Source organism: Cyrtonyx montezumae, unplaced genomic scaffold (assembly GCF_038088225.1).
Source record: "Cyrtonyx montezumae isolate F1298 unplaced genomic scaffold, pur_monq_1.0 scaffold_4, whole genome shotgun sequence".
NCBI lineage: Eukaryota > Metazoa > Chordata > Aves > Galliformes > Odontophoridae > Cyrtonyx > Cyrtonyx montezumae.
This window is the reverse complement of record NW_027072045.1, coordinates 17592433-17610319: the sequence shown is the minus strand read 5'-3', so window position 1 is coordinate 17610319 and position 17887 is coordinate 17592433. Positions and strand designations below refer to the sequence as shown.

At 36.0% G+C, this 17887-nt stretch overlaps 1 protein-coding gene across 3 annotated transcripts in view; it reads right to left on the bottom strand.

The window, feature by feature from the left end:
* The window catches only part of CPEB3 (cytoplasmic polyadenylation element binding protein 3), a 77054-nt gene that overhangs the window by 28878 nt on the left and 30289 nt on the right, over nucleotides 1-17887 (bottom strand). For all 3 annotated transcript variants that reach the window (XM_065746730.1, XM_065746729.1, XM_065746731.1), the window contains exon 4: nucleotides 12556-12612. In XM_065746730.1, coding sequence (XP_065602802.1) covers nucleotides 12556-12612 — 57 coding nt within the window. The remainder of the gene's footprint in view (nucleotides 1-12555; nucleotides 12613-17887) is intronic.

Genomic DNA, 17887 nt, shown 5'->3' with positions numbered 1-17887 from the left:
GAGAGCACATGAATGAGAGTAGTAATAGGTAAGGAGAGTAAAAATGTGTAAGAATACAAATTATTAACAGGCTAAATAATATTTTATTTCCCCCCACAAACATACGTCTTTAAAAAAAAAGATAGAAGCTTATGTATCAAACAAATCGAGATTTAGCTGTTCAACTGAAATACAGGTCCATTGAGAAAGCTGAATGAGAGCTATTTCTGATGGAAATCCTACAAAACACACAGTGGCTTAGAAAGCAAGGTGTCCTCTCTGATGGTCAGATGCTCGACAGTTCATAGACACTATCCTGAGCATAAGCGAATATGAGAGATGATCTAAAGCTTTATTGTGAAGTATGCATTTAAATGTATGAAGTAAATGTTCCATATAACAAAATGCACAGAGGAAATGGAGTAGGGAACAATTGTTCATTGTCTCTTCCAAGTGAGGGGAAACAAAATACATTAAACACAATCAGAACGTGGTAAGACTCAAAGAAAGCCAAACTGTGGAACCCCTTACCACGGGCTTTTCAGAAAGCTAAAAAGTTCACATCGTTTCTGAAAGAGGAAATGAGCAAGAACAGTGGAAAAACCCATCTTGGAGCATTAGCTATTGAAACATCACATCAGAACACATCCAGGGCAAATCTCTGTAGAGTATCATGGGAAAGCATTACTGAATGCCCTGTTTCGATATGCCTGCAGCCCTTCCCTGGCACCTCTGAGTTGTCAAGGCAGGAGGAAAGACTTTCTATAGCTACTTTTACACTCATATCTGAAAACCTAAAAATATAAAATAATTTGAAAAGAAGATGATCTTGTTTTCAGGATGCACAACAACTCAACAACCTGAAGTACGATATCTACAAAGAACACACGTATATATATGCTCCTCTCAAATCACAAAGGAAACAGAGGATCAAGCTGATAGGTTACACCAACCTCCAGTATATTTCTGACAACACCCTTCCCACTAAAGATGCTTAGTCACAGTGACAAAGTGAAAGACTAATTAAAACACTCCAGTGTAATAAACATGAAATGAGTCCCTGCACAGACTTGCCTCTGAGTTCTCTGCATATTATTACTGCAGTGCAAATGATAAAAATAATAAATATGACAACATTTGATAAACACCATATTTTTTAAGTAGACAGCTGCAGAATTGCATGGTTCTTCAGGTTAAGAAAGCTCAAAACAACATTATGCAATTCAATGTAGTAAAGAAGCAGGCATATCACAGAAGTTAATATTGTATGAGTAGGGCATGCCACAAAATCCCTGACACTGATGACAAGAGACGCGCACACACACACCTACTAGTTACATAGAAAAGACAAATGCACACAGGTAACAATTATTATGGAGAGAAACATGCATTTTAGTCAAGCAAAACTATCCTGAAAGCCCAGCACATCCAGAACCTGCTTGCCTTGTTTTGTCATCACCACAACCTCTACAAAGAAGCCCACACTGAATTTTACAGCCTACTCTGAATGTACCACAATTGCAATCGTCACATCACTTACATTTTGTTCTACAAGTCAACACACGTCACAGGAAGTTAACAGTGCTCAGAAGATTTCCACCTCCCTTCCTACTTTGCTGCCATTTAATCAGTCTGGAAACACTTGGCACAATCCTATGTACACACGCATGCAGAGCGCACAATATTTTATACTCTACATACTTTCCAGTTTGTTTCAGTACCAGGAGAGCACCAAAGAGAATAATTAGCATGCTTTAGATATCTGTTAATGATAGACTATCCTCTGGGAGGAAATCTAAGTTTTATAAATACTATTCTCTGTTTACCAATAAATTAAAAGCTAAACACCATCAACTCTGAATCAAATGAGCTCAAATTTTATGTTAGAAACAGTATCAGTACAGCCTACAATATCAACTCACACAAGTGCAAACTACAAGTTACTTATGGCTATCAGATGGTTTGTACAACTAGGTTTGGCTCCAAATTTGATGCAAATTCTACACTACGAAAAGGAGGAGGCCTTCCAAGCAATGTCCCATGCACAGCTGCCACAGAACACACATTAAGAAGAGATAAAGTGAAATGTGATGCCAAAGTACCCCAAACAGATGGCACTGTCCAATTCTAGCTGTTAAACGCCACGAACTTCACCATTACTTTCTCAGATAAGAAGTCAGTATCAGCTACAGCGCAGTACATAAAAAATAAGGTCCATTAGTATCTTCCTCGGTGAGCAGCGTGTTTACTCTTGTCGACGTTCATTAATCTCTCACAATAAACTTAAACACAGCACTGTACAACATCCGTATAATGCTTTCAAACTGTTCTTACTTTTGTAACCATTGCTCAAATGATGAAATACGGTTAAAACATGCTCATATTTTATGGTCTATTTTTTTTTTCTTCCCTCAGTGTTCACCGCTGAGGACAGTTATTAGTATTGGTATTCACGATGTTCTACCTAAGGTAATCTGATGAAGTTCTCAAGTACAATCTTCAACAAAAGTTCCATCCAAGAAAAAAGTAAACTTGAAATAATTCTGTAAGATAGCGGAACATTAAACTTCTACCAAAAAAAAGTCTGAAAGCAATCTTCATTTCTTAAATTTCACACATTTAAAATCATAAATATGTGTTCAGATTCTTTTGCATGACATTTACCCATTCTCCAGTTCAGCAGTAACAGCAATGTTCTGAGTTACCTGCTCAAATCATCACTGCTTTAAGTCGACAGAAAAAAAGGAGATGTTTTGCAAATGAAGGATATCAAATGGATTTATAAGTAAAAACTGATCAACCATATAATGTTAAAATTGGTAACGTTATCTTATCATATGATAACTAAATATTTATATCTCCCACTATTCAGCAAACAAAACATTTAGTAAATACTGTTACCTCTTCTCCGCCCATAGCTCCTGGCTGCATGTAAACACAGAAGAAAATTGTCGGTACAGCTGTCATTAGATTTAGCTCCAAAAGCAAAGAAAACGTAGCTTCCAAGTCTTCTTTTCCCCTCCCACCATAAAGAAGGAAAAGGCATTCAAAAGTGTGCAAAATGAAATTCAGACAACCCAAGACAAGAGAAAAAGTTTGAAGATGACACAGCCAGGGAAAAAAAAAAGAAAAGAAAAACAAAAAACCCCATACGTGCTGTGCAAGTTTTCTACATGTCAGGATTAATAAAAAAATCAGGCACATCAGACTTACAGTACTATAGATGATTAATTTAGGACCATGATTTTAAGAAGTAATAAACATCATCAACAGTAATCCTAATTAAAATAATTAATTTTGCATTTCATTAATTAGCTTGTGGTCAACGTTTTCCACTTCTGTTTCAAGTTAAATAATTAGCCATCTGCAAATGCTAAAATCCTACCAAAACCATATGAACTCCATAGCCAGAACGTTCGGACTAATAAAAACAGATTGACAAAACATCTTCATAAGAACCAAAATGAATACAGCATTTCAGTGTGATGCGCATCAAGGCAAATCTACAGCGTTGTACAAGCACGGAAGCCACAGAGCTATGAACAAAAATAAAAAGCACTATATAAATGGAAATGCAAAAAGGATCATTTTTTGAATTGAACTTCTAGAATACCAGAAAATAACCTGAAAAACAATGCCTTCCATAAATGGAAATGAATGCAACAAAATATATGCAGTCTTCTAAGGAAACCAAACATGCAGGCCATGGATCATATAAAGCTTTTTTCAACACAAAGTGAGTTTAGATAGTAGGTAGAAGAGTTGTTCTCGTCTCTCTTTTCAGTGAGAAACTGCCTGTATTCCTCCTCTCCCCCAACTCCATCTCTTGCTTCCACATTTAACACAATGCCTTCAGGTCCTGCCTTACAGGCCCAGGTTTTAGGAGTGATTCTTTTAGCTCTCCCAACACCCCTTTAGCCCCCATCATATCAAGCCTCCTCTCCCACCTTCTACATGCCAAGTATCTCCTACCTTCCCATTCTTCCCATATGTATATTTCCATCCACAAACACATGACCTGAGATGTCCAACCACGCACTCAACTTTCCACACCTTCCTCCTGGCCCCCACTCTGCTGAGTGGGCCCACAGCTGTCACCCCATGCATCCCAGGGCCCTGCCAGTGAAGTCTTCCACAAGCAGTTACTGCCTCAAGCCCTGAAGAAATGCAGCCTTGGAAAATACACAACTGCTTCATCTCTCCTCACCGTCCCAGCACTTAGGTGTCAGAAAAGCAATTACTCGACTGTTTCATTAGAGGAACCGCATAATAATAATCATTTGAGGCCTGTAATGAAGAAGAGTTTCAAAATTGCTTTTTCCAGGAAAAGCCGAGTTACTCAGCCAGGCAACTTAGGGATGTCAACACATCCATTCCTTTTTCATTTACACAGGATGCAAAATAAGGATGTGTAATTGAAGACAATTTAAAAATATCAATTTTGGTTATAACCAAGTTCAGAGCACAATAGAATTAACAGAAGTAATGGTTCATAGGATGAGTTTCATAACACCTCTGGTTTGAGTAAATATTTTGGAAAATAAAATTTAGAAGTTAATCTTGAATGAAGATATTTGGGAGCTAATAAGAAACCACTGTTGGTATTAAGAACGCCTTTGCAAAATGAGATGAAGAGCCACAGAACTCTGGAGACAATGTGGTTTGCATGGTGCATGACAAACTGAAGCACATCCACAGATGGCCCTCAAGGACTGAGCAAAAGGCAGTGACCCAAGAGCCCCTGCCTACAGCCTGGGGAAGGCAGCAGGCTGGACATCCACAGCACAGTAAGGTTGGCAAGAGAAGAAAAGGGACAAGGATGAGGGAAGTTACCGTGTTTAAAATTATTCTTGCTCATTTAACATTCATTCTGAAAACCAAGAACATAACCAACAGGACATTTCATACCACATACCAACAAGAAAACCCCCCTCACTCTTCTGTTCACTTCTTATGCTGGGAATAAGTTAGGGTTTGTCCTGTTGTTTACCTTGGAAGGTTCCAATATAAAAAAGGACACTGTGTATTTTTGTGTGATAAAAGCAAGTCATGTAAACAAATACCAGAATTGCACAAATGGTTTCTGAGAATTATTTTTAGTAAGGCAGGTGTTCTGCAATTCATTTGTGAGATGAAACCAAGAGAGAAAGCTATAGAAAATAAAGGATTGACTAAACCATTCTCATCGACTACTCATTACCTGGTGCACATTAGAGCACCAACAAAAATCACACAGCTCAGCTAGAACACCTATGAGAGCTGACATGCAATGCCCTACGAGCCAAGATCATCGATGCACCCAGATGAGCATTCTGTTTTCCACAGTGACACTACAAAGAGTGCATTAGACCAGCCACTGTATATTCTTCTCTTGTTTCATTGGCATTCAAAGCAAACAAGTTACAAAGGTTTTGAGGCACCCTCCTGCCTGCTTCTAATACCTTCTTAGAAGTACTTTGTTTACCATTTCTCTAATGCCTTTTTGAACCTGTTGATATTATCTGCTTCCCAAAGTTTCCGTGGCAGCAAGTTCCAGCAATACAGCAGCACTGTTTGTGGGTTTTGAATGAACCTACTAGAAGTTTTACCAAGTGTGCTAGCCCTAGTCCTGTAGGACATGACGAATGGCACTTCTACGTTCCCCTTATCTGCCACCTTTGTGATTTTTGTAAGGCTCTGTTGCATTCACCCTCCACACTCCCCTAACCAAACTCAAGTGTTTCAGCCTCTTCAGCCTCTTGGTAATTCAGTACAGCCACAGCAGAGACAGACTGTAAGAAAGAATTGTTCTAAGATACACAGAATATTATATTCTAATAGTTAGCAATTGAGTTAACATGAAATAAGGAAGGAGCACAGTTAACAAGAACCAAATAAATAAAAATCTAACCTCTCAAAAGGAATAAAGAAAACAGAAACAGAAGTGAAACCGATGTTCATTATTAGGCTAATTAACATTACCCAAAAGAGTAGGGAAGGTTTCCAAAACCCAAAGATACATGCTCTTACTGTTTTAATTTATTCCCATGTATGAGAGAAACATTAAGAATTTTACATGAAAAAATATTCATGCATTTGGGTTCTTAACTATTTACCACTGTGGTCTCAAATCACACTGCTAACTGATCTTGACCTACCCTTATGATGATGGTACTAGGCACTAGCCACAGCACAATTCAGCTGTACAATACCAGAAAAAAATCATCAGCACCTGGTGAAAATAAACACCAGTGATGTCTGTGTGGAAGTTCAACCTAGAAACATGTACCATTTGACCTGATTCAATTAAATGCTGACATAATACATCAGTACACAAAGACAACACTAACTTACATTTCAATATCCCTATGAACCAAGCCTTTAAAGTTAATAAAGGCTGGCAAAACCAGAACACCTTCCTTGACTAATATCTGTTATTTCCAGACATCATGAAATCATGAGCTTCAAATGTTGGAGAGGACATTCAGCTACAAGTTCAATTCCTATGACTTAGGAACTGATATTTACTAGTAACATGTTTATGTCACCATCTCTATCATAACAAAATTGTCCCAATAAAAACTAAATTAGTTTTTCACCTACATCAAGCAGATTAAAAGCATTCAGCAGCTTCATTATGGCCATATTAACAACGGGTGAGAAAGAGCCTTCTGGAGAACCTTTTCAAATGCATCAAAACCTCACTAAAAAAACTGGTAACTTAAACCTACAGGCAAGACAAAGTACTTCCAGTAGGCTCATAGAAGAGATAGTCTTGCCAAATCAATTTGTCAGCTTGTCTTTTAAATCAGCAATATAAAACTGACAAGCTGTGAAAGATCTTTTTCACAGATTTCAACAGAGGCTCACCACAAATTCTGCATTTCTTTTTAAAAAATTCTTTAAGTCAGTTTATTTGCTATAACATACATAACATTTATTTACATGTATTCTGACTTTTAAAGTGTCTACTATTCACCAACCTGTCTCAAATTACCACTGTGAAAAAAAAAATCATCATTGCAATTCCAACAAGACAAGCTAGAAGTTTCCATTGTTCACTTAGTCAATCCACCCTGTTCTGTCTGAATGCTGAAGGTTATTCAATAAACTGTAGTTAACACGTGAAAAAACAAATCTCTGAATAAGAGCTAGGCAAGGCAGGTTCTACTGAAAAACTGAGTTTCTGTACAGATGGAAGCCTATGAAAGCTCTCAGCTAAAGCTGAAACATTGAGTAACTTAAATTGAAGCAATCAAAGAAATAATATTATATACACAGAAATGTAGTTTAGAATTACTTCAACATTTTTAAGACCTAAAATAGGGGTCGAGATTGACAAGAAAATTTTGCATATAAGATGAGGCCAATGTTTAATGAAAACAGCATTAATTTAGTGAATATAAAATACTATGCATTGATGACATGTCCAGATTTTAACTACATAAGCAGCAAGCTGACAAACGAACACCATCTGACAAAACTCAGTTAAGTATGTGCACAAAAGTATGGAAAAATAAGAACTATATTTGAGATCAAACTATTCAACTGTGTTCACTGTATTAACTGTTGGCTTCCTTGCCATACATTTCTACTGTGCTTCATATGCTTACAAAGAAAGTTTTCTATATATTAAACTGTCATTCTCAGACTACTCTCCCCATTTTTTCAGGGGTAGTATTTAAAATTATTTTTACTTCTGCATGTTTCATTGTTGAAGAGCTGAATGATGACCAGCTTCTTTAAGAAAACAATTCTTTTTTCTACTTTCTTTGGCTGTAAAAGCTGTTCAAAAAGAACAAGATCTCCATCTTCCACTCCTTTTAAGGAGATCTTTGAAAGAAAAAAATACGGTGCAAGTAATTAAGATTTTGGAATTGAGATGAACTTTTATTCACTTGAGAGTGGTTCAAAAGATAGTTCTTAGTTTCCACTGATAGAGAGCTGGATGTGCAGACTGGTGTTGTGACAGTATAGTGGTATGACAGTCCCTTCTGGTCCACTTCTTTCCAATGACACACTGCAAATGATTGTTACAACAATCTCTCTGCTAAAGTGTATTAGCATATACATGCCATTAAATCCCACCTTCAGAATCACACAGTCCATATACAAGCTGAATTCAGGTAAAGCCCACACACTGGATCTCAAATACTTGATCAGAAATGAACTGCATTTGATACTTAAAACTTATTGTGGCAGAAAAAACCTACTGTTTAAACAGTTTAGGTCTTTCTTCCTCAAGCACAGTTAGTAGACAGGCATGTGTGCAGGAGAGAAGACTTCTATTTTCACTTCTTTGTTTTCATTTCAAAAGTAAACTAATGATAAAGTTCACATTTCTAACAGCCAAGCTGATGGAAACTTCCTTCACATTGCTTAAAATTCACCAAACAGAGTTCTGGACTGCAGCCTTCTATCACCATATATAATGCTTATGAAAAAACTTGTCAATTCTTGATCATAAAATGCTGCAGAAACAGATGGCACTCGCCCAAAATAGAGAGGATCACACAATTGAAAGAAAACCTCACACCGGTGAGGTTTAGATGCAAGAAAAGAGTGAGAAAAAATAAGAAGGTAGTACAGAGCTAGCAAGTGGAAGTAAAAGGAAAAAAGGAAAGAAACCTTCCTCTGTTACAAAGATATTTTGGCAATCACTGGTATGCGATAGTGCTCTTAGCAAATCTCAAATGAGATCCCAGAAAATGCAGATATATATAAAAAACAGAAGGGAAGGGAATAAAAAAATGCCTTCTCTCTCCCTGCCTTTTTTCTCTTTTTTTTTTTTTTAATTAAAGAAGTATAGCATGAACTTTGATACATATAGAACTAGTCTTTCTTACAGCCTCTAGGGCAGCATCAAACCTAACTGTTTGTACAGCTGATTCTGAAAACCGTACCAAGGTTATGTGTAAAGTGACAGTCACACACTCTGGGAATCACAGCACTGCTGCCTGTGCTGTGTCACACTTTCCATCATTCATTTTCCCCTCCCATTAAATCAATTCTGATCTCTTATATTAATCAGGTTTGTAAAACCAGACCTGATGTAGCTCTCTCAGTGTCTTTTGTTCCATCTTATTTCTCATATGCTAATGAGTCAGTAATTGGTTGCAGCTTGATGTGGCAATCAGGCTTGAGGTCAGAGAATTCCAATAGACATCAAATTATCAGGACAGCCTGATGCCTCATAGAAGTTAGCTACATATTTTCCAAGAATATTATCACTACCAAAAATGTATACATATTACCAAGTAAACTGTCAACTAAAGATTTTGCAAGAGAAAAATAAATAAACTTCCTATTCAGAAGAGTTCATTTCAAGGTGTATGTATGTCACTGACACAGCAAGTTTGTTATATCTAAACACGACATGCTGGAATGCAGTACATCAGAACACACAAAAAGCAAAACAATAGCTCTTAAGGAGACAAGACAATTGTGAAAAGACACCAGAAGCATGAAAATAGATTGCTTAACTCCCATTGTCTGTCATGGATTGAAGATTTCCCCCCCCCAAAATTATTATTCATCCTAATAAATCAAAAACTCTGTACATACACCTAAAAATATGCCCTAAAAACTCACCTAAATCTATTTTGTAACTCTTTTATTAGAGACAAATAGAACTAAAGGACAGTAAAGAAAAGACAGTCAGATCACAAGTAAACAGTACCAGACCTCACAGACGATGCATTTTTAGATGAGACAAGAATGAACAGTGGTACCAGATGGAACATTTGAAGCCCAGCAGCAGTCCCTGCGCATAGGAGCTTTAGGAGAAACAAAATCCCAGCACTTCAGAGATGAGTTTGTTTATTTATTGAGGGAATGAGTGGTAGGGTGTTGGCTGCTTCTCAGGTTGATGGGCTTTGGTTTGTTTTTTGTTGTTTGTTTGTTTTTCAATTACCTTTAGTCTAAATTCATTTTACAAAGGTAGCTTTGTATCTCAGCAATACAGTATTTCTTTAATGAAGACAAGGAGTTAAAGAATGCACACAGCTCCTTTTTTCACCTTGTCTACTTCCCTCCCGCTGAACTTCCTTGTCTTTCCAGAGCTCACAAGGAGCACTAAGGACAGCTCACACCCTACTGACAGGTAACTCTGTCCCTTTGCTGACTGTTCAGTCCAAGTACAGCTAAAATCAAAAGGAGCACGTGTTAATTCCAAAGAACGCCCAATCCCAGTGTTCCCATTAGAGCAATGGCTGCAGAAAGGTATGACTGAAAACAGGATGAATACCAGCAAGAGAAGGGGACAGAGGACACCTTTCTGTTCATTTTGGCCAAGCAGATTAATTTACCTTCAATTCTTACTTTGCACTATTAAGATAATTTTTAACTAGGATTGCAAATATCTAATAAGAAGTATCAAGGTCGTATCAAGTAGTTGCTTTCTCTAAGTTCAGATGTGTATTTATTCAAATAAGATCAGTAATTTCATTTATGCTCCATTTCCCCTAGAAATTACACTATCGATTGTATTTAAGAAAGTGCTGTAGATGAAAGTTCATAGACGTTCTTCTACTGAGTGTTTAGCTCAGGATCAATAACATTATTAGAAAATTAATGAACAGATTGAAGAAATAATTTCAATTCAACTGTTTGAAAGTAACCATACACTAGTAAACAAAAACACTCTTTGTTGCAGTAGTAGTAAGGGACAGAGTGATGTAATATTTGCAAAGACAATCTGATTTGAAATCAGTAAGTTATCTGAGGAGATAGCATATAAAAAGCAGCTTTTCCCCTTTGTATAATGTTCCCAAATCTAAACATTTTCATCTCACTTTTCCTGAAGTCTTTAGGATTATGCTCAGATCTGTCCAAATATGTGAACAGCACATTCCTCCATGAAAGTCTGACTTCCATTAAGAGCATCACGCACCTCTGCCCTGTACCCATGTACAACTTGTCTGCATACAAGCCATTAATGTCAGTAAATTCATAGTAATTATGTACTTACAAGAAATCCTTCTATCCAAGCAATTTTATTATTTCAGAACAAGATGCTTCAAGATGACAATTTATTTTGCACAGGGATGAGCAACTTTGTGGCAATATGCTCTGTACTAAGCCCTGATAACTAAGGGGCTGAGATTTTAAGGTCCTTTAAGCAGCAAGTTGCACATTACCTCAAACCAAACAGCCTCCTTCAACAATGACATGCAGAAGCGTAATCAGTAGCTAAGAATTGCTATAAAGGATGGGAAGAAGGTAAAGAGGTATCCACGCCTTAAAATACCCAATGCACTGTAAGGGAGAGGAGAATTTTGCACTGCTGTTGGCACGAGCCTAAGTTGGCATCCAGCTTCAGAAATATTGTGGGCAGACATTAGAAGTTTTATTTATATTACACTATATGATTTTTACAGTTTACAATTTAAAGAAGTTATGCAAGATGCTAAATTTCCTGGAATAAAACATTTCAAGATTTATTTTTTTTAAATCCAGATCAATATTCTTCCAGCAGAGGAAGGCAAATTTCTTCTTGGTCTAACTTTTCTTAGCTTATTTCCCCATGGCAAAGATAATGGATCACACAGGGGTTAAGTAGTTCTAAATTTCTTAGTTTTAGTGCATAGAAAAGAAGAGTAAAATCACAAACAGAATTTTTAAGCTTATGTACTTGAAAATCTGATTTTATTCTCAACTGTCCAAAGATTAAAGAACAAAAATAAATAGGTTTCACAGCTTCTGCACTCTCAGTAAGGCCAAAAACAGTGCTTTGTATGGCATTTTCCATACATGTTTTTCAAAAATCCCAGCTCTACAAGAAATGCTTCCGTGTGTTACACAGCAAACACGTTTGGTTTTGGTTTTAAAATGAAAGTAACTCAAAATTCAATCGCAGCCTCCCACCTTCACAATTATATTACTATTGCAATTGGCAACTGAAATGCCCTCATTAGAACAAATGCATTCTGAGACCACAGTTCCTGTCAAAACAACACTGGGATGTATAGGACTTGCACCCACACACAGCCAGCTTTCCCCTTCAGTCATATCCTTAATTATGTGAAGCATTTCTCCCAGTTAATTACTTGATTTCTTGTAATATGTGCCCGTACCAAAATGAGGCATATATTCTAACTGAGACTAGAGAAACTAGCAAAAGAACATCTCATCCTTAAATATGTAGAACTAAATGTGAACACAAGTAGACTTACAGATTCTGAAGGCTGTCACTCTAGTGAGTCAAAAGCTTAAAACACTTGCCCTTTTTCTGTTACAAATTTTCCATTATTCACATAATTATTATTAATATATGCAAAGACTAAAAATCTGCAGCTGTCAATATTACACTATATGATTTTTACAGACAGCAAAAAAGCAGAAAGAAAAAATTAGTAAATTAATCCTAATGCCCATCACTAATACAACATCCTAAGCAAAAGTATTACTTTCCAAGAAGTTTAATGACCATTTCTGTGGATGTGTTTGTTGCAGATTTCCATATATGACAAAAATTTCCCATACAATGTATCTTGCATTCAGGCTACAGATATTTAGCTGTGACAGCTACTGTACACAATAAAAGTAAGAGAGAATATTCAACATAGCAATATTAGATTTTACATATTATGTACTTACTGTTAAGGGCCATAATATTATCTGTTCCTGGATGATGGAAGTTTATTCCCATACGCCCTGTAATATAAATAAAAGCTATTTTTAATGTTTTATTTAAAAACTGAATACAATTTATTAAAAAGAAAAATTGCTGAAAGGGGGTGAACATTCAGGGTAGCCAAAGCCTCCATCTAGTGCAGATAACCCCTCAAGAATGCAATTTTAGGATATTTAACTCAGTAGTACCATCAATGTCATGTTCTTAAAATACAGAGAACTCACAGAGCAGCAAGATAAGTATTTCTTTAACACACTCCTTTATTGGTACTAAGTAAGGATTATATTTACTCTTTCAAAATAAGGTCTCAATGCTCAGCCTTCTACTTGGTGCAGTTTATTACAGGCTTCAAATGAGAAAAGCATTATGTAAACACTCATCAGTAAGACTAAACCACAGTTTTCCATACTACCTATGATACCAGGAGCAGATCACTGGGGCTACGAGTGCTTATGCTGCAATCTGGTATTGCTCACTGTATAAGATAGGATGCTGTGTTGGATAAAGCTTTGTTCTGGTGGAGTACAGAAACTCACCTGTACTTTGAAAAACATTTATTTTTGACCCATAACATGGGGCCATGACATAAGCAGACTCATCATGAAATTCAAATGTACTCTGCTGGTGACAGTCCCAGAAGATAGAGAGAGGCAAAATAGCACTAATTTTAACAGTTTAAAGATCAGCTTAAGAAGATTTTCTTTGACTATAGGAACGGGATGGGATACAATTCAGATATTTATTTTGTTTTAGAGGAGAATTAGCTCACAAAAATCTATTCTTACTATCAAAGAAAGAACATTAATCAAATTAGCTCATTTAAGTAGTACTAGAAACTAAGTCTAATCTTAATTGAGCTGAAGCATTAAAAACATACCCTGAAGAAACTTCGTAACAGAACCCTCCCCAAATAAAACAAAAATATAACTGATTTAGTCAATGGTTGGAATAGGATTTAAAAGGTTATTGCTGTCATTTAAAAAATATTTCCATTATAGACATCAGTTACCTAGAAGCATTGCAATCCATTTTACATACTCTGTGTATCTTTACATTTGTGGTTATGTTTAGGAAGGCTTACATTTAGTCACTAGATTGGCACTCAAATATGAGAGTTTAAAACCTAACTAAAGCACCAATACAAACCAGGAAGTTCCTCTAGTGCAAACTGTTCTACTACAAAACCAAGTTCTAACAAATACACTTTGACAAAACAGAGCTAAGGCCAATCTTCTCCAACATTTTTAGCTCATATCAGTATGTTAATGCCTTCTATTTCAAGTCACATAGACTGCTGTGTTGTAATTAATACTCTTTCTGGACAGATGTAACACAAAGTTTCAGTTCAGTTCTGAAACTAGAGTCACAAGCAGTTTAAGAAAATAAATCTTCTTCATGTTATCCTTTTCTTGTTCTTTCACAAAAAAAAGTCCTGCTCAATAAAAGCATAGTGAAGGAAATGGCACCTGCAGAAAGGAGTGGGAGAAAAGGGAGGAAAATAAAATTCCTGTTTTCCTTTCCAGCTCCTTGAGCAAAGCTTCTTAAAGAGGCCTTCATTAACTACTTCAGATTTTCTCATTACAGACCTAATCTTCTATAGTTCACAATATATTTTCACATTAATCTGGCACTGCAGAAACATTAAAGCTGCTGCTAGTTCAGTTAGTATAAGCTCGTGCTAAAATACTTCAGAAATCTTGCTAGAGTAATTCCTTTTGCTAAACAGCATACTGAATGAGCATAAGGTTAGAAGTATATTTTTATTAAGAGAAAAGGTGTACATAATGATCTACACTTTTTAATTAGGACTTGTAATGAAATAAAGAGGACTGCTATTAAAAAAAAAAAAAGGGAGTAGAATTTAAATGCATAACGCTCTCAATCTTCCCTTGCTGAAGCTGAAATTCTGCTGTTTTCCCAGCTTCAGAAATAGGATCGTATCTGTGACATCTGGGCTTGGTTTTTTCTTCCCTCCAGGCAGTCACTGGACCAGGTGCTGCTTGCATGACATTTTGTCACCTGCCCTTGGCCTGCTATTTTTAAACTGTTCTTGTCAGCTATCTTTTAGGAGGAGCAGAAAATACAGAGCAGCACAAGCAGAAGGGCATGTTCACATACTGAGCTAAGCAATAGCGGGGATAATTCTGTGCATCTTCAAAGGACCCCTAGTACAAATGTACAGAGACGTATTAATGGAACACTGTCCAAACTCGCGTGTATTAAAACCATTCAGAATGGACTGGCAGTGCACCAATCGTAAGAGAAACAGTAACTGCTATATACATGGCCTTTCATACTAATGATACACTTTTAACACCCGACTGTCTGAAGCAAAGAAGTCACGTGCAGATTACAAAATTGCATAATTATCCAAAGAACTAGAAGAGAGCACTAAAGGTGCAACAGAACTGAAATGCAATTAGAAACACACTCTCAAAGAAATATTTGGGTTAAACATAGAAATCACTATTAGGAAACAGACAATTTCAGGAAAGCACATCTACACTATCTGCACTTAGTTTCTAAGTCTATATAAGCACACATCTCCAATGTTACTTTCCATAATAAGCATTTGGATAAAATTTTTTCTTTTCAAGAATCTGAAGCAAAATAAACAGAAATGCAGAGAAGACAGAGCACAGAAGGTAGGGACTCCAGCAGTTCACTGAAGTCAAAAATAGGAGACCTTTCCATAACAACTACCCTACTGCTGGTACTCAGTGTACACCTGCCATTTTCAATTTGCCTGTCTTGGTTTCATAGATATCTGCTTAATATATATTCAATTACTTACTTTTATATCTGCACTTCCTATTACTGCAGTTAAATTTCAGTAACAATCACTCTTACATATAAGCCCTTTGAATTAAAAAATATTTTAAAATATATATTAATGATAATTGAGTCCAGTTGTAGTAATAGTACAGAAGTTGTTGACTTCTTGCTCTTTCAACATTTTGGAGCATAAATAAGATCTTAACCATTCTTTTATCTCAGGCTAGTATTTTTTGCATGTCATCTATGTCAATAAATTCCTTTAATTCTTGTTCCTGGCAGCATTCAGAAAGACTTTTCTGGCTGCACTTCTTAAGTTTTCTGCTGCATGTCCAATATGCTTACTATGGCAGAGAGCCCAAATCCTTTCTCAGAGCACATCTCAATAACACGCATTTGTCTTTTCTGTATTATGCAGGAAATAAGAAGATGCCACATCTATGGTAGACAAAACTACTGCATATCAAACATTTACATTCAATATCTTATTATTTTAATGCATTAGTTTTCAAAAGCATTTCAGAACTGTCTATGCTTCCAGTCAATTTAGAATGATCACCTTAAACATGTAGATACGCATTCATTGAAGAACAACTTAATTCTAGATAAGGAAATGTATTAAAGCTGGTGAGTACAACTGCTGCCTCTCCATTTTTAAAAATAATTTCTTTTAAGTGTTCCAAATTAATTTCATTGCAGAAGTGCCAAAGTCATGCTTTGTTTGCCTTCATTTACTCAGACTTAAGTACATGAGCTTCAGATTCTGTAGTTAACTTGTTCCTCCACTACTCTTCTATAAGCATTATTTTGATAATTTCCTATATAGGGGATGCAATAATGCTGTGTCACATAAATGATCCAGATCTAACTTATTAAATCTTCTGCTCACAACTTCAATAATTTTTGTATATTTTTGTATATAATGTCTTCCCTGACATTTAACTTCATCCCATTCTCTTCAGAAAAGCATGATGTTGAAACAATTCCAAAATCTTTCCAATAATTTGAAGAAGTATAACTTTCAGAAACACGTAATACATTTTTTGTTACCTAGACAGCTCAGAATTACATTAACAGTTTTGAGAAAGAATATTGCTCCACAAGTAATAAACATGGATATCAAGCATGGTGTTTACCACTATTATTTCTTTTTGTTTGTTTGTTTTTTTGCAGTGTCCATAGACAAGTTTGCCTACAGAAGTTTCCTTACTCTCAACTCTAAAATCCACTACACTTAGTCAGGCAAGCTCATGAGCATGATCTTTACAACTATGTGTAAATCTGATCTTCGATTCCATCATTTTATTCTTTTTCTGAGTCTGAAATAAACACCAGTGATTAAGAAGTTTCATATCTGTAAGTATTTAACTTCCTAAATTGCATTCATTTTCTCTTCCAAAGTGGTTATGGGTTTTTTTTTTTGCTTTTTTTTTAGTTTTTAAATCCTAATTGGATGTGCACATTGACTTGGTGATGAATTAAGATCACGGTTATCTACTTTCATCATTTTGATATTATAGACAACATTCCAAGAAGCAATGTTTACAGCTAGTTACTAGTTATGCATTGAGTACGACTTCTTGCTCTGTTACACCTCATGTTTTTTGCCAAGATCAGCCACTTACACAAAATTCAACAACTGGTACTTGGCATGAGATTTGTTAACAAATAGCAAAGGCTTTTAACTGGTTCTGAACTCTCTGACATCAAGAACTTCTTCTTAAGATCGCTGTTGATATCAGTCACAAGTTTTGACTACAGACTCCAGTGGGAATGTCAAAGGATGAGGTTAAAGGTCAACTACCTTAATAATACCTCTTTTATTGTTTTAATCTCTTCTATCATACGATTTCAAAGTTGGTGCCAAGATAAGGCTTTACAGAACTGCAGTAGTTATTTGAAAGGACAGAAAGCAAGTAGGGTAGAGCAAAGTTTAGACAAAGAAGTTCAAAAATCAAAGTAAGATCAATATTCCATAAAACAGCTGAAAAAATATTACACCACTGAATGCACATGGATCGAAGTAATTTCCAGCATGTACACACACAACTGGCTTAACCATGAATCACAGAAGTCCAAGAAGAGTCAAATGTGTAAGTGTATATGCAAGAGCATAAATCTGGGTAGACTTCAGACCATTCACTCCCTTCTCCACTCCAAACTATAGACACCTGACACAGCCAGAACAATTTTTAAAGCATTAACTATGTAAGCAAGGGTCTGAACAGAGAGCTGTAAGGATAACTCCATGAAGAAGATTCAGGGGTTTGGTTGTTAGTTTTGCTTTTGCTTTGTAAAGTCTGTCTACAGTTTGTTCACATCCATAATTATAAATACCCACTTGAGAATTAGAGATCCTTTAAACATTAACATATGCAGCAAAACAAGAATACTACTGTTCACCAGAACAAAAAAGAAAAAAAAATTACTGTGTTCACACACAGTATAATTTTCGTGTATAAATACATAGTGTAGCAATGCGAACAGAAGTGTCTAATTAACAGCTATGAATCAGGAACA